At 40.7% G+C, this 24,934-nt stretch overlaps 1 protein-coding gene and 1 non-coding gene across 2 annotated transcripts in view; one reads left to right on the forward strand and one right to left on the reverse strand.

Moving 5' to 3' along the window:
- Window positions 1-24,934, forward strand: part of CA8 (carbonic anhydrase 8) — a 79,487-nt gene that overhangs the window by 38,477 nt on the left and 16,076 nt on the right. The window contains exons 4-8 of the mRNA XM_029069503.2: window positions 9,892-9,987; window positions 12,210-12,272; window positions 13,849-13,897; window positions 15,709-15,821; window positions 24,659-24,826. Coding sequence (XP_028925336.1) covers window positions 9,892-9,987; window positions 12,210-12,272; window positions 13,849-13,897; window positions 15,709-15,821; window positions 24,659-24,793 — 456 coding nt within the window. The 3' untranslated portion in view covers window positions 24,794-24,826. The remainder of the gene's footprint in view (window positions 1-9,891; window positions 9,988-12,209; window positions 12,273-13,848; window positions 13,898-15,708; window positions 15,822-24,658; window positions 24,827-24,934) is intronic.
- On the reverse strand, window positions 1,172-1,309 carry LOC114813408. Its single transcript, XR_003761129.1, has one exon. It is a non-coding gene; the product is annotated as a small nucleolar RNA SNORA7 (small nucleolar RNA).

Below are 24,934 nucleotides of genomic sequence, written 5' to 3' on the forward strand. Positions count from 1 at the left end.
ACACATCTTTATACTCTATTGCTTCTCCCTACTGTAATTTATTTTAGTGTCTGTCTCCTCTGCTGGATGGTAGGTTCTTTGAGGGCAGGAATCATGTGGACTGTCTCCGTTATACTCTACCAAGTGCTCAGCAATCAATCAGTCAATCGATCGTGTTCATTGAGCGTTTACTGAGTGCAGAACACTCTACTTTGTGCTCTACATAACACTATAATAGGCACATTCTCTGCCCACAATGAACTTGCAGTCTAAAGGGGCAAACAGACATTATTATAAATAAATTACGGATATTCATTCAATAGTATATACTGAACGCTTAGTATGTGCAGAGCAGTATTCTAAGCACTTGGAATGTACAGTTTGGCAACAGATAGAGACAATCCCCACCCAATAATGGGCTCACATGTACATAAGTGTTGTGGGGCTGGGGGAACAGTGAATAAAGGGAGCAGGTCAGGGTGACACAGACGGGAGTGGGTAAAGAGGAAAAGAGAGCATAGTCAGGGAAGGCCTCTCGGAGGAGATGTGCCTTCAATAAGACTTTGAAGGTGCGGGAGAGTCACTGTATGTCAGATTTGAAGAGGGTAGGTGTTCCAGAGCAGCAGCAGGATGTGGGTGAGAAAGAGATGAGATAGTGGTTAGGTGAGAAAGCTAGCATTAGAGAAGTGAAGAGGGCGGTCTGAACTGCAGTAGGAGAGTAGTGAGATGAGGTAGGAGGGGACAAGGCAATTGAGTGCTTTAAAAAAGGTATGTCAAATGGCTTGCAAAGAATAAACGCTCTGTAATTACTATCAGTAATGATGATAACGGTGGCAGTGCCCAGCCGTAGGGCCCTCCGCACAGGGACAATGGGCCCCACAGCTACATGAGCTAGACCCCCAAATCTTCCTCATCCCAGGTCTCTAAATTTCCAATCTGAGTTGTTAAACACTCTTTTGGTCTAGTAGTCTTGTCTTATGCCGTTGAGTCGTTTCCGCCCCATAGCGACACCATGGACACATCTCTCCCAGAATGTCCCGCTCTCCATCTGCAATCGTTCTGGTAGTGGATCCAGAGAGTTTTCTTGGTAAAAATCTGGAAGTGGTTTACCACTGCCTTCTTCTGCCCAGTAAATGAGTCTGTGCCCTCGACTCTCTCCCATGACGCTGCTGCCCAACACGGGTGAGTTTTGACTTGTAGCAGATGGCCTGCCACTCACTAGCCACTGCCCAAGCTAGGAATGGAATGGACAGGCCTCTGCTTGACTGTCCCTCCTGTAGTTGAGACTGGCAGAGTACTGGAAACTCTCCAGGTGCCACCCTGAGAGGGTGGTCTAGTAGTAGTAGTAATAATAATAGAAGCAGTAAAATCTACTTCTAATAATAATTATGGTACTTGTTAAGCACTTACTATGTGCCAAGTACTGTTCTAAGTGCTGGGGTGGAAGCAAATTAATCAAGTTGGACACAGTCCCTGTCCCACAAGGGGCTCATACTCTTAATACCCATTTTACAGATGAGGGAACTGAGGCCCAGAGAAGTGAAGTAACTTGCCCGAGGTCACACAGCAGACATGTGGTGGAGCTGGGATTAGAATCCAGTTTCTTCTTACTCTCAGGTCCATGCTCTATCCACCTAGCCAACGGTGCTTACTACTACTTTAAAAAATAATTATGGTATTTGTTAAGCACTTATTATGTATCAAGCATTGTCCTAAACCCTGGGGAAGATGCAAGTTATGAGAGGCAGCACTGCCTTCTGGAAAGAGGACAAGTCAGGGAGTCAGAAGGACCTGGGTTCTAATCCTGATCCACTTGGGCAAGTCACTTCACTTCTCACTGTTCAGTTACTTCATCTGTAAAATGGGACTGTGAGCCCCCATGCAAGACAGGAACTGTGTCTAACTTGACAACTTTATCTCTACTACAGGGCTTAGTATCCTTCCTGGCTCATAGTAAATGCTTCACACATACCATTAAAAAAAAGTTAATCAGGTTGAACACAGTCTCTGTTCTACAGGGGGCTCACAATTTAAGTAGAAGGGAGGAACTCTGCCTATAGTAAGCACTCAATAAATTTGATTAAATGAAAGGTATTGAATCAACATTTTACAGGTGATGAAACTGAGGCACAGAAAACTTAAGTGACCTGCCCATAGTCACACAGCAGACAGTTTGCAGAGCCAGGAGTGGAACACTAGCCTTCTGACTCCCAGGACCATGTTTTTTCCACTAAGCCATGGTGCTTCTCTACTATGTGCACAGCACTATATTAAGCACTGTACACTGAACTAAGACTAAGGCCTATTAGATATTGAAATCCTATCCCCTTTCAGACCTCATTCCCCCTAAAATCCTTTCCTCCTTTTTGCCCCCAAACTCTAAATGAAAAGTTGGCCCCTATGAGTCCAGTGTTCCACTAAGCCTTAGATCTCATCTACCAACCTGTTATATTGTAGTCTCCCAAATGCTTAGTCCAGTCCTCTGCCCATAAGTGCTCAATAAGTACCATTGATTGATTGAAATGCACTTTAAACTTCAGGCACAGTCTCTGAAGTTAAGGGGAATCTTCTGGACTGTAAACTCATTATGGGCAGGGAATGTGGCTGCTAATTCTGTTGCATGGTACTCTCTCAAGCGCTTAGTATGGTGTTCATTCAGTCATATTTATTAACCACTTACTGTGTGCAGAGCACTGTATTAAGTGCTTGGGAGAGTACAATAACTAACAGACACATTCCCTGCCCACATTGTGGTGTTCTGCAAACAGTAAGCACTCAATACCATTGATTGACTATTGATCTCTTAGAAACTCAGGCAAAAAGATCTCAATCCCAATCAATGAGCATGGCCTTAAAGTTCCTGAATTTCTGAAATAAAGATGTTGCTATGGTTTAGATGCATACTAATGCCTCTGCTGTCCTGGCCCTGTTGGCTAAGGAGGGAAAGGAAGCCAGAACTATTGAGTGATAGACTGCCAAGGCTCTCACCCAGAGTTTTCTCAGCTGCTTCTCACTGTCCCTGGCCAAATCTCAAAAATTGGCTCTGCTTCCATAGGACACTTGGGCAGCAAATAATATCCGTGCCAGCTACCATCTTGTGTTGACAACCATTTGGCCAAGTTTACCATCACACCATTTTACTTTTAAAGGTCAAGAAGTTGAGACACAGGGAAATGAAATGACTTGTCCAAAGTAACACATCATTAGCTGCAGACAGTCAACTTAAGGGAGAGTCCAGCAAACGGATATCCATTCCTAGCTTGGGCAGTGGCTAGTGAATGGAAGGCAGTGCTGGGCAGCAGTGGCACGGGAGACAGTCGAGGGCAGAGACTCAAGTTTACTGTGCGGAAGGAGGCAGTGGTAAACCACTTCCATATTTTTACGAAGAAAACTCTATGGATATGCTACCAGAACAATTGCGGATGGAGGTGGGGTGTTCTGGGAGAGATGTGTCCACTGCATCGCTATGGGTCGAAGATGACTTGACAGCATAAGCCAAGTTACTCGATAGCAGTCGTCATCATATAAGTGATTTGTCTGCTATGTTCTTTCCCATCTACACTAGATTTTAAGCTCCTCAAACCCTAGGATTGTGTGTTCTAACTCCATTGTACTCTCTCAAGCCCTTAGTATATGTGATTAGTCTACTCTGTGCAAGCACAGGGAAAATACAATCATGGTGAGAATAACACAAAGCCACTGGTCCCAAAAGCTACACCATTTTAGTGTAAGTGGGAGAGGAGGAACTAGTGACAGCTCTGAGGAAAATTTGCCTTTTAAATGGTGACACCTGGCTGTAATGAGCTCATTCACTGTAATTCCTATGATGCTCCTCTATCTCCACATAAATCTGAATATCTCTGTTTCTTCCTTAACACTTAATGAGCACCGATCTTTTTTTAATGACATTAGTTAAAGCGTTTATTATGTGCCAGGCACTGTACTAAGCGCTGGAATACATACAAGTTAATTAAGTTGGAAACAGTCCATGTCCCACATGGGGCTCACAGTCTTAATCCCCATTTTATGGATAAAGTGAGTGAGGCACAGAGAAGTTAGGCGACTTGCCCAAGATAACGCAGCAGACAAGTGGTAGAGTTGGAGTTAGAACCCACATCCTTCTCGTTGTGAGCAGGGAATGTGCCCATTTACTGTTGTATTGTACTCTCTCAAGTGCTTAGTACAGTGCTTTGTACACGGTAAGCACTCAATAAGTACGATTGAATGAAAGGATGAATGACTTCCAGCCCCATCCTCTATCCCCTAGATCATGCTGTTTCTCTGAGCCAAGTGACCTGAAAAGCATTTAGTACAGTGCTCTGCACACGGTAAACATCCAATAAATGTGATTGATTGAAAATTAAAAGCCTTAAAAGTGTGCCATATTATTTAGAACATTTTCTTGAATGATGAGACTCTTTTTCTGGTCCATTTCAGAACATTTTCTCATTCAGTCTTCAGAGCTACACTGCTATGATACTATTTATGTTTTTAATAAGACGTCCCATTCACGTTTAAGATAACTGACTATTAAGCTGCCGGGAAGCCCTCACTAATTTTTTCAGTGAGAAAATAAATGATTGTAAGGTCAACAGTACAGCAGTCTCAGTTTCATAACATTAAAGATGTGTCCATAGTTCAGAGTTAAGCACATTAGGATTAATATCCTCCAAGCGCTAATAAAATATCTTTATCATCAGACGTGATATCTCAGTATTTGATATCCGCAGCATTGCTATGGCCCCAAAAGATTTTGGCTGAAAGATTTTTATATATAGAAACTTTAATAACACTAGATGATCCGATTATGTAATCACAAACAATTGTAGAGGTTTTGAAATATGTAATGGTTATTGCCATTTGAGAATGTTACATTGATTGCTTCCGGTTATTTTAGAAAGCATGAGCCTATATTCAGGGTTGATTAATTTCCCTGCTCTCCCGGTTTTATCCCTCCAAATATCATCCCAACACTTTGTGCCAATCACGATTTATGTATTCACAACTTCCCATAGCACTTTTGTACACACTCTATTATGCCCCCCCACTTTCCTTCTTCCTCTTTGTAAATTATTTTAATTTTGTCTGTCTCTCCTTCCCCACCCACACTAGTTTTTAAGCTCCTCAAAGCCCAGGATCATGTGTTCTGGCTTCACTGTACTCTCTCAAACTCTCAATAGAGTGCATTGCATGCAGGCACCTAATAAATATGACTGACTGAATGGAACTAAGGATAAGTGAAAGAGACCTGGCATATTTATCCCAGAGTCTTTCTGGTAATTGACAGTTGGGTTACTTATTTATAAAAAAAAATTACGAGATATTGTGTTTATGAGATACCATTATTAAATGCTGTTTACCTACTAGTTTACCTACTAGTGAGAGTAAGTAGCTACCATCAGTGGGAGAGGTCATGTGTATAGGAATTAGTGTGGCCTAGTGGATAGAACACGGGCCTGGGAGTCAGAAGGACCTGGGTTCTAGTCCCAGGTCCACCACTTGTCTGTTGTGTGACCATTGGCAAGTCACTTAACTTGTGTGCCACAGTTTTCTCATCTGTAAAGTGGGGATTAAGACTGTGAACCCTATGTGGGATATGGACTGTGTCCAACCTGATTATTGTATCTACTCCAGCACTTAGAACAGTGCTTGGCACATAGTAAGTGCTTAACAAATACCATTAAAAAAAAATCAGGCCTCAACAAAATAGTGCTGAAAGAAAACAACATTGTACTAATACCCAACCAGAACTTTTTGGCTGTCTCAGGGACTTAAACTTCAGAACGACACTGACTAATTCCAATTTGTGTTTGTAATTGTTTGGTCAACTTTCCTTCAACTCTTATTGCACTTTTGTTTTTATTTATGTCCATCCTCAACTCTTGTATATAGTTGCATATTCAATATCTTTATATCTCTCCAGTTTCAGGTCCTTGGGGCAGGGAGCATTTCTAACATGTCTGTATATCTCTCAAGTGCTTAATATAAAAATAATTGTGGTATTTGTTGCATGCTTACTATGTGCTAGGCACCGTGCTAGCCTCTGGGGGAGATACAACTCAATCAGATCAGATACAGTTCCTTGTCCCAGTGCCTGGTTCTCAGGAGATGCTCAGTAAATACCATTGCTATTGGCTTGTAATTAGGAAGATACAGATTAAGTATATTCAAGTTTCATGTCTACCAACTCTCTTATATTGTACTCTTCCAAGCGCTCTGTACAGTGCTCTGTGCACAATAAGTGCTCAATAAATACCACTGATTGGTTGATTTCTCTTCTCCCCATAGTGGCAGGTGACCCTTAGGTAAAACACATGCAGGACTTGGCCACCCTGGTATGGGAAGGACAGTTTCCCTTGCAACACAGTTCTTTTTAACGGGAACACCACGCATGTATTTACTTTGTTCAACTGTTGACCACAGGGAAGAATTAGTTCTGCCTCTGGAATCCGCCAACATTTCCACCCTAAGAAAAGTCACTAAAGTGTTCAGTGCCAGAATCAAAACTCCTGCTTTGATAAAACCAACAATCCTATCTTTAGTGAACCTTTTAGTTCACTCCTGACCACCAGGGTAGTACTTAGTTATTTCCAACTTACTGTTTTCAGTTCATATGTTAGTTCCCTGCTCTTCTGGTACCTTCACTAGCGTGTTCCGTTGGCCAGCAGTGTGCCATCCTGATAGCATCACAAAGCAAGAAAGTGTATGTCATAGAGCGATGTCTCTTACTTCTCTTTTAGAAGTAAGAAAAAGGCAAGTGACACATTTACCCAGTCATTTAAAAGCTACCTTGGGCTGAGATTTTTGCAGTTCATTTCTTTAAGATGGTTAACAGATGGGTCTCTGTCTTTCCCACATCTACCCATAGAAAGAAAGACTCAATACAAAACTTTTCTGATGGTGAATAGAGGGGTCGTAGGGTGATGTTTTCATGTTTTCTGAAAAGCATTGCCCTGGAAGGAAAACCTTTATAACCACTGTCTTCTGGTTGTTTAATGGTCTGCCCTACAACATTAATTTTCATATCGTGTTCCTGGAGCTTCACAGACTCCCTCTTGTGGCTAATTTAAAATTATTTGAGACAAGATTGAAAGAAAAGTTAATCCGGGAGATAAATTCAGCAACAATATGCTCAAGCTACTTGTCTGTTATCATATTTTTGTCCTTTTAATGTTTTATATCACTTGCTGACAAATCATGGGGGTTGAATTGGTAGGTATAAGAGCTAGAGTTAAGGATTTTAAATAGTCTAAGTAATGAAAGTGGGTAACTGGCCTTAAAAATAGAGCAGTGAAAATAGCTGGATAAAAGGGTTCCAGTGCTAGCCCCTTTAGTAAGAGCTATGCAAATTGCTGACTGCTTGACTTGACCACAGTGTAATTGTAGCTGTTTCATCTCTGCAGACTAACCACTCACAGCTTGTAAAAACACGGGAAACAGCCAGGCTTGTTGGGGACATAGTTTTTCTGAGGAGTTGTCCATTGCTGTTTCAGAGGAATTTGAAATTAGAACATTTCTTCCCTCAACATTCCTGTGAGATAGTGTAGTGTCCATATCTTATCTCCATTTTTAGTTGAGGAAGTTGCAGTCCATAGAGATTTCAATGATGCGGCTCATGGTCACCTGGCAAGTAGGTGGCAGAACTCCAGAGCACAAGTGACTTTTCTTTCCACTTGCCACTGAGAGCTACTAATTGCCTGGTCTTAATCAGAAAGAACTTTTACTAAGCACTTGCAATTTTTTAATGGTATTTTTTAAGCGCTTACTCTGTGCCAGGCACTGTACTAAGCACCGGGGTAGATAAAAGCTCATCAGGTTGGATATAGTCCATGTCCAACAGGGGTTCACAGTCTTCATCCCCATTTTACAGATAAGGTAACTGAGGCAAAGAGAAGTTGAATGACTCTCCCAAGGTCACACAGATCAGTGGCAGAGCCCAGTGTTGTAATGTAGGTCCTCTGACTCCCAAGCTCGTGCTATTTCCACTAAGCCGTGGTGCCTCATTACACTTGCAATGTTTAAAATGCTGCACCAACTGCTGGGGAATAATAATAATAATAATAATGTTGGTATTTGTTAAGCACTTACTATGTGCCGAACACTGTTCTAATTGCTGGGATAGATACAGGGTGATCAGGTTGTCTCACATGAGGTTCACAGTCTTATTCCCCATTTCACAGATGAGGTAACTGAGACACCGAGAAGTTAAGTGACTTGCCCAAAGGTGGTGCAGAGATACCGATTCAGTCATGGTAATGGATACACAAGGGGTTCATGGTCTAAAGGAGGAATGAGGGATGACAGATATCAGACATCTGGGGAAGGAGGGAAGAAAAAAGAACATAATCTAAAAGAAGCCAATCAAAAACAACAACAGAGACAATAACAGTTGATTGCTGGTTAGCGGAGGATAGTCTCTTCTCTCCCCAGTTCCTATCTGCTCCAATCCAGGTGACCTACTCCCAATAAAGTCCATAGCTTCAGGACATATGAATCGAGTGAGGCTTTGCCCAAGAGCCACTCTAAGTGAAAAGGGAAGGTACTGTATTATCCACCTTTGTGGGAGCCAAGTGTTCGCCTCACTTTTACAAAAAAAAGAGAAAAAGATGAGGGCCAAACCCCTGAGAGATTTCATCCCTTTCCCTTATCTAAAGACTGTAAACCTGATTCCATTTCGTAATGTCACAGTACAGCAGCAAACTATTTTTATGTGCACATGTTACGGAATGGATTGTTGCTGAGAAGCAGTGTGGCCTAATGGAAAGACCCCAGGCCAGGAGGTGAGGGACCTGGGCTCTAATTCCAGGTCCACCATTTGCCTGCTATGCTACCATGGGCAAGTCACTTTCCTTCTCTGGACCTCAGTTTTCTCATCTGTAAAATGGGGATTAATACCTGTTCTCTCTCCTACTTAGGCTATGAGCCCCATGTGGGACAGGGACTGTTTCCAACCTGATTATTTTGTATCTATCCCAGTGATTAGAATGGTTCTTGGAACATAGTAAGTGCTAAGTAATATCATAATGATGATGATGATGATGTTCTCAGGTTTTTTATAACATTCCTATACCCAGATAAAGCTCAGTAGTATAGCATCCTCTTGCTAGAACTATAACTCGAAGTCTGCCTCCTTTGCTCTTGAATATGAAGGTGGTGTATGTTTTATTTGGTAAATTCATGTCACTGTTTTCCTTCAGAATGATGACCTGTCTGAATGCATTCTACCTGTTGAATTTAGAAACTAAACTGGGAAATATGGAAAATTGTTAAAGTTCCTGAGTTCCCCATAGCCCCATTCTGTTTGTATTTCAGACTCATATCTAGTGAAGAAGATTTATTGAGATTTAGTTTTTGAAGTGGTGATGTTCCTTTCACTGCCTAGTGTCATTAGACTAATCAGACAGAGTAGAAAATTGTTTCAGCTGGAAAGAGTTATAAGCAAATGTTCTAAGACTACTCATCTTCTCTCCCATAACAATGCATCCTTTTACCAACTCTTTGAATGACTGAGTGAATAAAGCACAGGTACCTAATTGCCAAGTTGCCTAAAAGCCAACAATTAATTTTCAGGTTATCAGAAATCTGCCACACTGATAATGGTCTTTTGCTATTTCAACGACTTTCATTTGTGTCTCCTCTTCAAGTTCCTGAAGCCTATCCCCATTTTTTTTTACTTTTCCAGATTTGAGTTGTAGAAATGGAGGAGAAACAGTTTTTCACTAATCATTGTTTCTGTTCAGAAATGAGAGGAAAGATAATTATGTAGAGAGTTTTTATCAATGTCAGATTTTCAATTCTGTTGTATAGTATGCTAAGTATAGGTCACTTAATCTGGTGATACCATCCTATTTCTAAATTACGAAGTGAATTACACATGCTGGTGACATTCTGTCTATATCATTTATCTTCTAGCTCCATCTCATCCATTGGAATTCTACCCTGTATAGCAGTATTGATGAGGCTGTTGGGAAAACGCATGGAGTAGCTATTATTGCTTTGTTTGTACAGGTAAATGGTTTGCAGGCATGATCATGTATTATGGTTTAGAGAGGGTAAATGATTCGCCTTTCATTTGCCCAGCAAAATATTTTTCTTGTCTTCAGTTTTATTATTTGTGATGGCATTTAAAGAAAAACACAAAACAATCAACCCACACATTCCAGTTGCTGAAACCTTTTCAAGCGTAGACTTTTTCAGAGCTGAGAAGAGTAATTCTTTGGGAGGAAAGTTTTTACCCATATTAGGCAAATGCTTTTTTTTTCCTCAGAGTTCCACTGGGCCAACAAGGAAATGATATATGCTCTTCAGAAGACAAGTTCGTTGTCCTTAGATGGGAAAGTCTAGAGAATATTTTTACACCCTACTGTAAAATCATCTTTGCTATATTAATCCATATTTTTGCCTAATACTAGTTACCCTTTTAGGACAGGTTGGTCCTAGTTAGCACTTAATACAGTGCTCTGCACACAATAAACACTCAGTGAATACCACTGATGGATTGTTAGATGTCTTTTTGTTCTTTCAGGCCCTTGGGGTTCTAAAGTAGTCCATTTACTTTGCCTGTGTGTGGGAACTTTAAGGTAGCTATGAGGTGTCAAACTTCTCAAATTCAGAGAAGTTGACTGATTCAATGCAATACCATCCTGGTATTTTCAGTTGTGTGTGACTTGTGGGACCACCGTCTGGAGGGAATAAAGTCATTGGCAATTTGGAAAGAAAACGTTTTGAGAATCATATTTTTCTAGATGGCCCTAACAAATATCCAACATGCTGGTTGTTAGGATGCTTTGATCCAAGTAGTTTTTGGGTGGCTGAGCCCTGTGCTGCTTGTTCTGTTTACATGGCCCGGCCTCTAATAACTCTTCCTCATTCCAAAAGCTAGGTTTATCCTGTGCAAATGTAGATCAAATAATAGTCTTTTTTTGTCTTAGTGGGAAATGTCTTTTATAAAATATAACACCTTTTAAAGTATTACCACAACTGGACAATCTATCCAAAAATGGCTTATGTTTTCCTTTTACCCCTCATTTGTATAAATTTATTTTAAGGGCCTGTAGAATAGTTATTCAAAGAATTCTAGGAGCTTAAGAAATCAGAGCCAATTTTGGGATTCTCTAAACACTCATGGTTCAGTGAACTATTGAGCTCCTTCCTCCTTTTTCTCCTTAGGCTGATTGCCTCTGGACCAATCAATCAATCATCATATTTATTGAGCAGTTGCTATGTGCAGAGCACTGTACTAAGTGCTTGGGAGGGTGCATTGCAAGAGAATTAGAGAATTCCCTGCCCATGAGCTTACAGTTTAGACTCCTCATTAGTAGCTTCCCAGGGAGAAGGGAGGCAGAGTAAAAACCAAACATCAGCTGCTCTGATAAGTTGACAGAGAGAAGAACTAAAAAGCCCAATGAAATATTTGGATTATTTTTGGATTTTAGTCTTCAATGCCACAACTGAAGTGTGTAATCAAGAGTTACCTGATTACAGCGAATGTGTTGTGGGCCTCCATGTAACATTAGGAGCCAATAGAATATGAATATGGAAACATACCAGTTTAAAAACTTATTGCATTTTTATAACTCAAAATTTTGAGTATTAAAAGCATCAATTATTGTTATTAAAAATTTTTAGGATTATTAACAGAGTACCATTATTAACAGAGTTACTCTGGAAAGTCAACCTGATTTGGGATTCTCTGAACAGTTTCCTGGCTCTGCTCTGCCAAAATTTTTAAGGATTCTGAAAGAGCTCTTCATATTAATGTGCTGAAAAATCTGTAGGTAAAAATGGAAAGGTCTTGATATACTTCTGGTGGGTTGGGTTTTTTACTGGTTACTTTTGAAACAAAATCACTGGGATATATTTTATTCTTGACATTTATATCTTACTGTCTCGCATTAAATGATTTAATGTGGCATACAGCATGTTCCCAACACACTACGAGATGGAATGAAGGTGAACTGTTGGTCGTTTGACATTCCTTTATTATGTCAGTTTCTGTTGTAACTTTAATATGAAGTTTTGTTTGGCTGATTATACATGATTTAGTAGCGTGGGCTAAATGCTGACCTGTAGCAGTAAACACCATTATTAATCAAAGATTATTTACCTTTTCCTCAAGCAAAAAATGTCAAGTGTATCTTTCCACCACTTTATTAGTTACTTTGAATAATAACATAGCATTGGAGTTATTCTTCCCTTCTTTTTTCCATTGTTTGTCCTTTATATTTTAGATAGGAAAAGAGCATGTTGGCCTCAAGGCAGTGACTGATATTCTCCAGGACATCCAGTACAAAGTAAGTCATGAAATGGAAAGAAAGAGGAAACATTTCATTCCCACGGTGAAGAGGGGCTGTATGTGAGTAGTGTAATTAGGATTAACAGACATGACAGGTCTCCAGAAATGTTTAACATATTTCTGAAATCCCAATGACCACTACCTGTCATGTTACCAAATGTACCTGAATAGTATTTGAAGGTAGGACTTACACACTAAAATCACTGGAATTTGTACACAGTATAGAAGAGTGTCCTAAATCCTAAAGAAATCATTCCGAAATGTTTTATTTCCCAAGTCCAGTTTCTCTACTGAATTTCTATATGTGGAACAACTGTGTGTCATCCACTGGGGATTGAATTGAAAACAAAGCACAGGTCCCGTGGAGGTCAGTCACATATAAGCTGTATGCTGTGTCCCCTAACTAGCTTCTTATTGCCAGAGGCTGGGTGCATTTTGGGGTAACCCAAGGGCTTGGTTTGGCCCCATGTGGGGATGTTGTACTTCCCTGAGTGACCAAGGGAGGCCTAGCCCGAAGACCACCTTAATCTGGTATGGAGGATCATCATCATCATCAGTGGTTTTATAGAGTGCTTCGTATGTGCAGACCAATCAATCAATCAGTGGAATTTATTGAGTATTTACTATGTGCAGAGCACTGTACTAAGCACTTGGGAGATCCTCTAAAAGGATGATTTGGGACTGCTCATTGACTTAGATTGATTTGGGGGCATTGTGACTCAAACCCCTGAGTTGGGGGTCCAAACTGACCTCACTTCCCAGAGATCATTTCTGAATTATTGGATATCTGGGACTGGAATAGGGGGCCAATCTGGACCAGAATAAACTCTCATGCCTGCTCTGGTTCAGATCCAAGCCTCTGGGTAGCCATAGAGGCTGGGGGAAAAGACTACTGGACTGCCCTCACATTGGGCTGCCCAGGAATGGTGCCTGCAGTCTGTCAGGGACGAGTCGAAGTCATATTGTTATATCGTACTCTCCCAAGTGCTTAGTATCATGCTTTGCACACAGTATGCACTCAGTAAATACGATTGAATGAATTTGTTTATCTTTCCAGAGATTAAATTACTTGTGGAGTTCTTAGTGCTCTTTGTAGATGCAGGTACAAAAAAGAAAAATTTCATGGGGTTTCAGTAGTCAGTTCCTGAAGCAACTGCTCCAGAAATTTTGAGACCAGAGTGGCCTGAGTAAATGTGAATTTTCTAGTCTCAGGATTGCTTCTCAGTCAGGCAAACGTGCTTACAGATATCAGACTCTTAATTATCTTTCAGAATGAAATCCTAGAATTCTGTAATGGAACATTAATGAGGAGAGGAGACCTTAAAAATGGATTTAAAACCTTCATTTACTCAAATATGGAGCCCGATGCTTTCTTTTTGTGTTAACAATAGATGAATTGAAAAGGTAACTAAAATAGAATAGAAATGCAGAAAAAATGCTCACTATTGTTCTTTAGCTATTATAGCCTTGCCCTCTACAGATGAAATATATTGAGACAGATTCTCCCAGAACATAAGCTATTCCCATGGAGTAACTTGAATTTGATATGATATAAAACAGTATTGATTTTTCAGGGCAAGTCCAAAACAATTCCCTGCTTTAATCCGAACACTTTATTACCAGGTAAGTGATTTCATGTTCTTTATATGTCAAGTCTTTGTTTGAAGTGTTGTCCTACGACGTCTTGTCTAGAACATGTCATTGCCTTTTGCAAGTTTATGAAATCCCATTCCCACAATAATAATGCTTCTTATTTATACTGACCTTCACTTTTTTCAGAGTTCTTTCAGATAAATGATCTAATTGTATCACATCACAGCATCCCTGTGATGTAGGGAGAGAGCAGCATAGAGGCCCACTTTACAGGTTCTAGGAGGATTGTGGCCTCCCGAGCTTTCTGAGTTAAATTTTTAGATTCCCAGTCAGTGCAGAAAAGGTCCAAAATGGTGGCTTTCCGGTCTGCTAACTTTTTGAAACATATTCCTTCCTGAGCCTCATCCTCACTAAAAAATCCCTGCCCCCGTTTTGCCCCTGTATTCCAAATATAAAGATGGCACCTATGGAGAAACGGATCATCTACATTTTATGGGAAAGTGAGACACCGGAAGGTTAAGTAACCTGTCCAGGAATGCATAATAAACCTGGGGCAGATTTGGACCTAGAATGCAAGTCCCCTGACTTAGAGTCCCACCATTCTCTTATTAATAATATTTTTCATATTTGTTAAGCACATACTATATTCCAGGCACTCTACTAAGCTCCGGGGTAGATACAAGATAATCAGGCCCCATTTGGGGTTCACAGTTTTAGTAGGAGGAATAAGAGATATTGAATCCCCATTTTGCAGACAAGTTAAGTGACTTACCCAAGATCACACAGCAGGTATGCGGTGGACCCAGATCCTCTGACTCCCAGCCCTGTGGTGTCCTGCCACTTGGCTATGCTGCATCCCTACTTTTTGTGGAAAGTGCTCTTTTCACTTTTAAAGATTTAAGTTCCTTAAGCTTCTTCTTACCATATCATGCTGCCTCCCAAACTCAAGGTCTCATTGAAGGATGGCTCCAAGTATAGCTGCGATTTCAGGAGTAATAACCTATAAACACCAATAATTAAGAGATATGTTTCACTGGGATGAGTGTTTATGTTGAAAGTTGTCACTTTTGTAAAGCAAAATAAAGCTCTTGATATGCTGGTAAGGTAACTTTGTTTGAATTGAAATGGAATTTTAGTTTTTCATTGGATTGCTATTTCAATTTTGCCTCTAATTTAATATCTTGTGTCAAACTTGTCTTTTCCACTTCATCTCTGTCCCTAGTTTGGTAGTGCAAACCCCAGAACACTCTTCTTCCCCCAGAATATATATATGTTAAAAACATGTGCAGGTGTGCTGGGAAATAATTCAATTCTGTTAAAGTAAAGTGCTCTTTTATTTAATTGCATCATCTCAGTTCATTTAAGTAATCATTCTCACTTATCTACTTCCCTTATGTAAAAGACAGGTAATACCATTAATGGATATTGCTAATTGTATTATTCCATTATGCAATTTGATTTTCATGTTTCATTATTGATAAATGAGTCAGATGAAAAACCTCAGTAAAATAGATAAATAGGTTTTACAGGCCAATTGAAGTCACCGAGTTTGGCATTCAAATATGTAAACTTCTTATTAAATTTAAGAAATGAATGAAAATGTGATTAGCAATTCAAGATGACCACACAAGTATATTAAAGAATATCAGAGGGATCATTTTTCATATGTTTCAGTGACCACCCCCTCCCCATATGGATATGGAAGCAGAATTTTGCAGGGTTCTTGTTGAAGTTCTGTCAATCACATTTTGATGACTTGCTAATTTAAGAATCTTTTCAGCCAAAATTTTCAACTGCATTTACTAAGTCTAGTAAGTCTCTTGTTTTCTGTTTTGTCCCAGATCCTCTTCTACGAGATTATTGGGTATATGAAGGTTCCCTTACAATCCCACCCTGCAGCGAAGGTGTTACTTGGATATTATTCAGATATCCTCTAACCATATCCCAGATTCAGGTAATCTCAGTACTCAGAGTCTAGTTTTGAGTTTAAGGATATAGGTTGTCAATATACAGGAGGACCTCTCCATTCTCCCTCGCAACGTCCATTAGACCAGTACCTGTCTTTTCAAATAAAGGTTAAATGTTCTGAGTCAGTGAGAGCAATTGAATGGTCAAAGATGAAAGAAAAAAAACCCAAACAGTTATTATTTATCATCTGCATTTAAGGTAAGTCTTACTTAAAAAAGAAATCTAAGCTGTTAAAATTGCAGACATTGAGATGCTACCTTTTTTTGGATATTACAGGAACATCAATTAGAAATTAATATTCTTATACTATAGAATAAAAAGGTTAAACACCTTATGTATGTAGTAGTATGTAGTATTGAACTACATTGAATCTTGTTTCTTTTCAAATAGGTACTTGAAATTGTTCATTTTAGTAAGGTTACCATATATGAAAAAGAACAAACCACCATTTTCTCACTAGTATCAACATAAAGAAAATGATTTGGTTGAACCATGCCACCTTAGCAAGCCACATTTGGATCAATTTTTTATGCAACTGGTGAACATAGGATTGGAAAATATAAATGTCACTGTTAGGAGAATCTGAACAATTTTGAATGCAACACGGTCGCTGACGGTAGAATCGCAGAAGGTCTTTTGAGAGTTTATGTTGTCTGTCATTGGTTCTGGGTAGATCTGCCTTTGACACTTTTCTGATCTCTCTCCAGAGGACATATGTCTCCATAACTTAGCTTGACAATGCTAAGTCACATGGCTTTCTTTGAAAGAGGTCTTCTACCTCTCCCTAGCTTTTCCCACTTAAGTTTGGTGACCCCCCACAGCTCAACAGACAGGGATACTGAACTTTGGGTGGGCCACAACCTCAGAATGGATGGAAATGAAACTGCATACCCGTTCCCGTGTTCTTTGTGGCACCTTTAAACATGGCTTTGTAATTACTGCTAGACAATAAATTTGGCCTACTACATAACTCTTCTTCAGCAATTGACAAACTGCCACCAACTCTTAACATTCCACTGCTGAAAACCCTGAAGACTGCCCTTTGGACAATCATTCCTATTGAGTAGTTGCCAGAGGCTAGGCCTATTAATAGCATTCAGTGCTTTTGTGAGATTGATACATCGGTATTGCCTTGGAGACTTGAGTAGGAGTTTTAGTGTTATCCTCAAAGCTCTGCCGCTGAGATTTCTAAGACCATGCCCCCTGTTCTGCATTGGTACCATGCAGTAATTTTTACGTTGCATTAGTGGGTGGTGACATGTAGAATGAGAATTCTTCAGTCAGTGCTGGTAATAGCAATACAGATGGTGTTGTGGGCTGGTTGGCCAGAAAATTGAATATCGTGTTTGACTCCAGAAACCCCCAGAGAATTTTAGCCTGGAACAGCTTATTTGGATTGGACCAGATCACCTAGTATGGACTATGTCTTATGGGGTTTTTAATAATAGGGGGCTATGGGCAAGTTTTCACCTTATTCATAATCCTTCAAGAATTGGCAGTGCTGTATGTCAATTATTTATTATTATCATATTTGTTAAGTGCTTACTCTGAGTTAAACACTGTTCTAAGCGCTGGGATAGATACAAGTTCATTAGGTTGGACGTAGTCCCTGTCCCACATGGGACTTACAGTCTAAGTAGGAGGGAGAACAGGAGAACTGAGACTCAGAGAAGTTGTGTCTTGCTCAAGGTCATAGAGCAGACAAGTGGCAGAGCTGGGATTAGAACCCAGATCCTCTGACTCTCAGTCCTGTGCTCTTTCTACTAGACCACACTCCTTCTCTGTTCCAGAGCTGTAAGATCCGTACACTAATGCTGAGTGTTGGCAGGTCCTGATTGCTTGTTGTGTCCCCAGTGACTCTCTTAGTGCAGTTTCCACCCACCGAGGAGGCTCAGTGCTTAGCTCGCAAAGCTGCCCGCCGCTTCTCACCGTCATAACAGCTCTGGTAGAGTACGCTTCTTCAGCTACAAGAGTCAGGGTAAACAGGAAGAGAGGGACTCTTTACAACTCCATCAGGACATCATTAGAATTGATTTAATGAGAAGGTCACTGGGATGAATCAGCGATTGGCAGCAAAACAAAAAATGCATTGTCAATAGCTAAGAACTTCTCTTTGTAATATGACATGTAAGATACAAATTTAGCCTACAGTGGAATGCAGAAGTCAAAGATCTCCACAATCAAATCAAAGCCTTATGTAGCCGTCTAAAAATTGTTGGCAGGCCTTCGTGTCACTTCCCTGTGCCTCAGGTCCCTTATCTGTAAAATGGGAATTAAGACTATGAGCCCCACGTGGGATATGGTCTGTGTCCAACCTGGTTAGCTTATATCTACTCAGCACTTAGTACAGTGCCTGGCCCAAGTGCTTAACACATACCATTAAAAAGCAAAATGCAAAATCAGAGAAGCCACATAGCCCTGTAAATAGAGCATGGGCCTGGGAGGCAGAAAGATCTGAGTTCTGTTTCCAGCTCCACCACTTGTCTTGGGCAAGGCACTTAACTACTCTGTGCCTCAGTTACCTCATCTATACTATGGGGATGAAGACTGTGAGCTCTGCGTGGACTATGTCCCACCTGATTTTCTTGTATTTACCCCTGTGCTTAGAACAATGCCTGACAAATAGTCAACACTTAACAAAGACCATAAAAAAAATCAATGGTAGTTTCTGAGCACTTACCGTGTGCAAAGCACTCTACTAAGTGCTTGGGAGAGTACAATACAACAGATTCAGTTGATAACCGCTGAAAAAATGTGGGGATGACTGGTAGCTTCAAATAGCCAAGCCAAGTCAGGTGTAGCTTTGTAAAAAGGGAGACCCCCTATAGAAGAAACCAAACTCTGAACTTAGATTTCGTCCTTATGACACTTTGCTTTTGAATGCAAAAGTGATATAGATGGGTGAGCTCGTTAAGGGAAGATTATCCTTTCACTTGGAATTCTGTTATTAAACTCCTTGACAAGTACATGACCCACTAATCTGGAGTGTGGTCATGTACAGTATTTTCCAAGCTTCCTCTCTTTGCCCACTTTCCTGCTGCTGGAGGAATCAAACTTGCTGGAGGCACTCTGAAGGTAAACGAGTTGAGGGAATCAATCAGTCATATTTATGGAGCACTTACTGGGTGCAGAACACTGTACTAAACACTTGGGAGAGTACAGTATAGCAGAGATAGATGTTTCACGCCCATTATGAGCTTTCAGTATAGAAGGAAGTGAATAGTCTGCAGGAAGTGAGACCCTTCCTGAATGCCCAGCTATCCTTACAGACTTGAAGAGGCAGAGACCAAAAAGGCAAATGCATACTGTAGTCAATTTGCATTTTGAAACTTAGATAATTCTTTTTTTAGTAAATCTGATGAAATCTTCACCTTTAATTCAACAATGGTGAGGTTTAGCTGCATCTGATATACATCTAGAATCGAATACCCCACTCTCGTTCACCCCACACATCCTATCCGTTACCAAGACCTGCCGGTTTCACCTCTACAATATCACCAAGATCCGCCCTTTCCTCTCCACCCAAACGGCTACCTTACTATTACGGGCTCTCGTTATATCCCGGCTAGACTACTGTGTCAGCCTTCTCTCTGACCTCCCTTCCTCCTCTCTCGCCCCGCTCCGGTCTATTCTTCACTCCGCTGCCCGGCTCATCTTCCTGCAGAAACGATGTGGGCATGTCACTCCCCTTCTTAAACAACTCCAGTGGTTGCCTATCGACCTCCGCTCCAAACAAAAACTCCTCACTCTAGGCTTCAAGGCTCTCCATCACCTTGCCCCTTCCTACCTCTCCTCCCTTCTCTCTTTCTACCGCCCACCCCGCACGCTCCGCTCCTCTGCCACCCACCTCCTCGCCGTCCCTCGGTCTCGCCTATCCCGCCGTCGACCCCTGGGTCATGTCCTCCCGCGGTCCTGGAACGCCCTCCCTCCTCACCTCCGCCAAACTGATTCTCTTTCCCTCTTCAAAACCTTACTTAAAAATCACCTCCTCCAAGAGGCCTTCCCAGACTGAGCTCCTCTTCCCCCTCTACTCCCTCTGCCATCCCCCCTTTACCTCTCCGCAGCTAAAGCCTCATTTTCCCCTTTTCCCTCTGCTCCTCCACCTCTCCCTTCCCATCCCCACAGCACTGTACTCGTCCGCTCAACTGTATATATTTTCGTTACCCTATTTATTTTGTTAATGAATTGTACATCGCCTTGATTCTATTTAGTTGCCATTGTTTTTACGAGATGTTCTTCCCCTTGACGCTGTTTAGTGCCATTGTTCTTGTCTGTCCGTCTCCCCCGATTAGACTGTAAGCCCGTCAAACGGCAGGGACTGTCTCTATCTGTTGCCGACTTGTTCATCCCAAGCGCTTAGTACAGTGCTCTGCACATAGTAAGCGCTCAATAAATACTATTGAATGAATGAATACAGTATTGGTATGCTATTCAGTATATCATAATACAATGAAGAACCAGATTTATATCATCATGACCTTTTGTGATCCTTTGGCTTCCGTTTACTTTAAAGGATCTTGGTACTGCATAGTCTTAGAGGGACGGCAGAAACAAAACTGGTCCTAAATTAATTAATTAATTCATTCAATCGTATTTATTGATCACTTACTGTGTGTAGAGCACTGTATTAAGCACTTGTAAAGTACAATACAGCAATAGAGAGCAACAGTCCCTACCCACAATTGGCTTAATCACCATCATGCTGCTCTGTCATCCAGCAAAAAGCTATAGCTCTTTTCAGAGGATGCAAACACAAAGTAATTTATATCAGATATATTATTATTGTTATTTTTTATTATTGTTCTTTTTAAACACCTATCATGCACCAAGCACTGTTCTAAGCACTGGGATAGATATAAGTCATTCATGTTGGACACAGTCCCTGACCCACATGGGGCTCACACTCTTAATCCCCATTTTACAGATGAGGTAATTGAGGCCCAGAAAAGTTGTGACTTGCCCAAGGTCACACAGCAGACATGTGGTGGAGCCAGGATTAGAACTCAGGTCCTTCTGACTCCCAGGTCCATTCTCTATCTACTAAACCATGCTGCTCCCCTTTTCCCCCATATATTAGCTCCATATTAGCTGTGACTTCTCAGGAAAAAGATTTAGGTGGTGTTCACAGACAGGTTCATGAAAACCTCTGTTCAATTGCAGCAGTGTTCCAAAAGAACAAAGAAAATGTTCACCTAGACTAAGCAGAGAACTTAAGATAATTCAGAAAATATTATAATGACAGTGTATAAAACAGTACATCCTTGGCTTGAATACTGCATTCAGTGCTACTCACAGAATTTCAAAGAAGACATGTTAAAAATAGCAAAGGTCCAGGGAGGACAATAAAGATGATAGGAGGCATAGAAAGATGTGATTCTATTCAGCAAAATGGAAAAGCCTAGTATTATTTGATTTGAAGGGGAAGAATATGATTGATACATAAAACAACAAAGGAAATGAAGAGCAGACACACTCAAGGCATTTAGTACATTGGAAGAAAGAAAATGTGAAATTCAATATAAAAAAAATACCTTTTCCTTTGATGCTAGAAGTGTCTATTGTGAGGATATTTTCGAGTTAAATAACCCACACTCGTGGTTGCACTAACAGGATTAAAAAAAGTTTTTTGTTTTAATGCTTTTATATAAACTCTGGAGCAGATTGGTTCAAGAAGGTATTTTCTTTGCTGTGGGATACTGCACAATAATTAAGAACATTATAGATATTTCCCCCTACAGTAGCTGGAAGATTTTGTTCAGAAATATGGCACTGGCAATCTGTAATTTGTCATATTGATCTGAATAATAATTGGTCATGATACTAGCTGAAAGATAAGGACACCACCGAAAGAACTATCCTTTACATCATTTTTATCATTGTATGTCCTTTATAGCACTTGTACAAGAATATAATTCTCTTCTTTCACAGTTTATAGGGTTGTGGTCATCAGGTAATTTAAAATTGATGATGATGGTATTTGTTAAGCATTTACTAAGTGTCAAGCACTGTTCTAAGCCCTGGTGTAGATACAAGCTAACCAGGTCCCTGTCCCACATGGTGCTCACAGTCTTAACCCTTATTTTGAGAAGCAGTGTGGCTTAGTGGATAGAGTATGGGCCTGGGAGTCAGAAGGACCTGGGTTCTAATCCTGGCTCTGTCACTTATTTACCGTTTGAGCTTGGGCATTTCACTTCTCTGGGCCTCAATTACCTCATGTGAAATGGGGAGTAAGAGTGTGAGCCCCATATGGAGACAGGGAATGTGTCCAACCTGACTAACTTGCATCTACCCTAGTGCTTAAAACAATGCTTGGCTGAATAAGTATCGTAATTATTATTTTACAGATGAGATAACTGAGGCACAGAGAAGTTAAGTGACTTACCCAAGGTTACACATATAAGTGGCAGAGGCAGGATTAGAACCCAGGTCCTTCTGACTCCGAGGCCCATGCTCTATCCACCAGGCCATGCTGCTTCATATACAGGTTCAATTCCAGAGCAAGCTGAGCAATTATAAATTGGTTTGCAGAGAGAATGCAGACTGATTGGCAAATGAAAGTTCAAGAAATATGGAATCTATCACTCACTAGAACTCCATCCATTAATTATTTAGGAAATGCTTATTGCTGCTCTCTGTCTCCTTCACCCCTAATGCCATTTCTCTCATTTCTTCATCTTTAGTTTCCTCTTTTCTCCTCTTCCTCCTAGTATCTTTCAAATCCATCTACTTTTTCTTTTCCCTCTTCTGTCTATTGTCCTCTACCAGCAGACTTACATTAGGTCTTCCTTCCCCAACCTCCCCAACCTCCAACCTTTTCCCCATTTATGTATGTGATGGAAGTTTGGAATTGACTTCTGAATTTTCCACTTGCCTCCTCCTTCTGGAGTTGGGGAGGCAGTCCAGGTGGGAGGAAAGGCCTGACTATGGATTGGGGATAAGTGAACCAACTGTGGGACACAATTAGTGTGGTGGAGAACACAGGCAGGAATCAATAGAAAAAAGTTTGTGTGCTTACTGGAAATCCATAGGTGTGTTCCTATATTAGGAGAAACCCAGGGAAGTCCCGATCAAGTCAGTAACTAGAATAGAACGTGGAAGCCACCTCCTTTCATCCTCACATGATGATGGAGTCTTTGGTCAGGAATGAGGGATGAGCCTCAGCCTGAAATATCAAGATCTAGAACCTGCACTGAGAACTTGATAAGAACAGGGATTATGTCTACCAACTCTGTTATATTGTTATATTATCCTCCTCTAAGCACTCTGCACACAGTAAGCGCTCAATGATTGAGTGAATGGCAGTGGTTTGGCAGCTCCAGTTGTACTCTGTCTTCCCTGTCAGTCTTGTTTCTGCAGGCGCAGAGCGCACCAAGCAAGTAGACAGTAGACCTACTTATAGCCAAAATGACTGGTATGGCAGCTGCCATATTAGCTATTTTTCAGGATTCCCGCTGGGTCCTTCCACATTGTGGGTTGCACCGGATGGCTCTTTGGATGGATTCTTCACCACTGACAGTGTAACCCCAACAGGGATTAGAACCTAGGTCTTCTGAGTCCTAGAATTACCCTCTTTCTACTACACTAACTGAAGAGCTGAGCACTGAAGAACAGGGAAAAGTTGAAAACTCTCTCTGTGTCCTCATTCTCTTTAAAATGTTTAAGCTTCAGAAGATTCAAATATGTCACAAGGTGACTATTACCCTTTTAACTACTAGATGGCATATTAGAAGATGCAGCAAACTCAGGCTTTTGTGTCCAGATTCAGAAAGCCATTTAAAGTTGGAATGCTTAATGAATGATCTGGACTGTGAATCAGTGAAGCACAGCACAAGTGTTTTGAACCAATTAGATGATGGGCTTTCATCTATGGTACAGAGAGCAGCTGCCACTCTTCTGAACTACCTGTCAGAGTTAGAGAGTCTCTAATGGGAGGATTGAATCTCTGTTCTCTCGTTTTATTTGAATTTTTTAAAAGTTTGGAAGAGTGGCAATAAAGTCACACACAAAGTGTGGCAGTGATAGTCTCCTGCCTTGCCTCGACGTTTATATTCTAGTAAAACTTTTTATCCTGATAGATTGTTCTGTTCAATTAGCGTTATATCTTATTTCAGGGCAGTAACATTCAGGCTAGGAGGATGTGAGCTCACTCACCAGGCAATTGAAACCATTTGAAGTGGCTAAAGGATTTTGAGGAGTGGATATTTCCACCAAATTGGCATTTCAAGAAAGAGGCTTTTTTCCTCCCCCCTCAATCTGAGTTGATGTTTGAAAGTCTTCAAAGCATTGGTCTGATCAGAGAAAAGTATTCCATACATCCCCAGCCACATTGCAGTAACTGAAACTGTCAGGCTGTGGATTCAGTTCAACTCAGGTAGAAGAGACCAGTTTCTTGTTCAAACCTTTTCAGGGCTTAAGTGTAACCTCTTCATTAATTTAATAGGTTTTTGGGTACTATTTAAATATTTTCATTTTATGTTTATTAAAACCTCAAAGGCTGGTGGCCTGTTAGATTGTTGTAAGGGGCATATAATTGTCTCCAGTTCAAATTTAGTGGTAGGAATCAAGGTGTTTGCATAGACTGAGATCTTTCCTATGGGCTCTTCCATTGTCTTTGTTCTTCATACAGGTATTTGCTTTATTTTTCCGGGAGCTGTTTGCAAGTGGGAGGGAGTTGCCAATTATAATTCCTAGAAGCCTGAAGAATGATTTATTTTTTGGGGTAGGGCGTGATTTATGCATATTTCCCAAGTCCTTGTTAAAAACCTGGGTTCATTTTAATGCAAGTCCCATAACGAACCTATTTGGCCTGGTTTTCATTTTCAGATAGAAGAATTTCGTCGGCTGAGGACACACATTAAAGGTGCAGAGCTTGTAGAAGGCTGTGATGGAATTTTAGGAGACAACTTTCGACCCACTCAACCACTTAGTGACAGAGTCATCAGAGCTGCATTCCAGTAGGCAAGGATGAAGGAAAAGTTCATCTTCATCCAGGTATGAATGCATGGAACAATGATAAAGACCCTTTTGGTGGACATAGTAATTCATTAGTAAAATTTGTGCAGCTATTCGATAGTGTTAGCTGAAATGGGGAACTGAAAA

This window comes from Ornithorhynchus anatinus, chromosome 7 (assembly GCF_004115215.2).
Source record: "Ornithorhynchus anatinus isolate Pmale09 chromosome 7, mOrnAna1.pri.v4, whole genome shotgun sequence".
In the NCBI taxonomy this organism is placed as follows: domain Eukaryota; kingdom Metazoa; phylum Chordata; class Mammalia; order Monotremata; family Ornithorhynchidae; genus Ornithorhynchus; species Ornithorhynchus anatinus.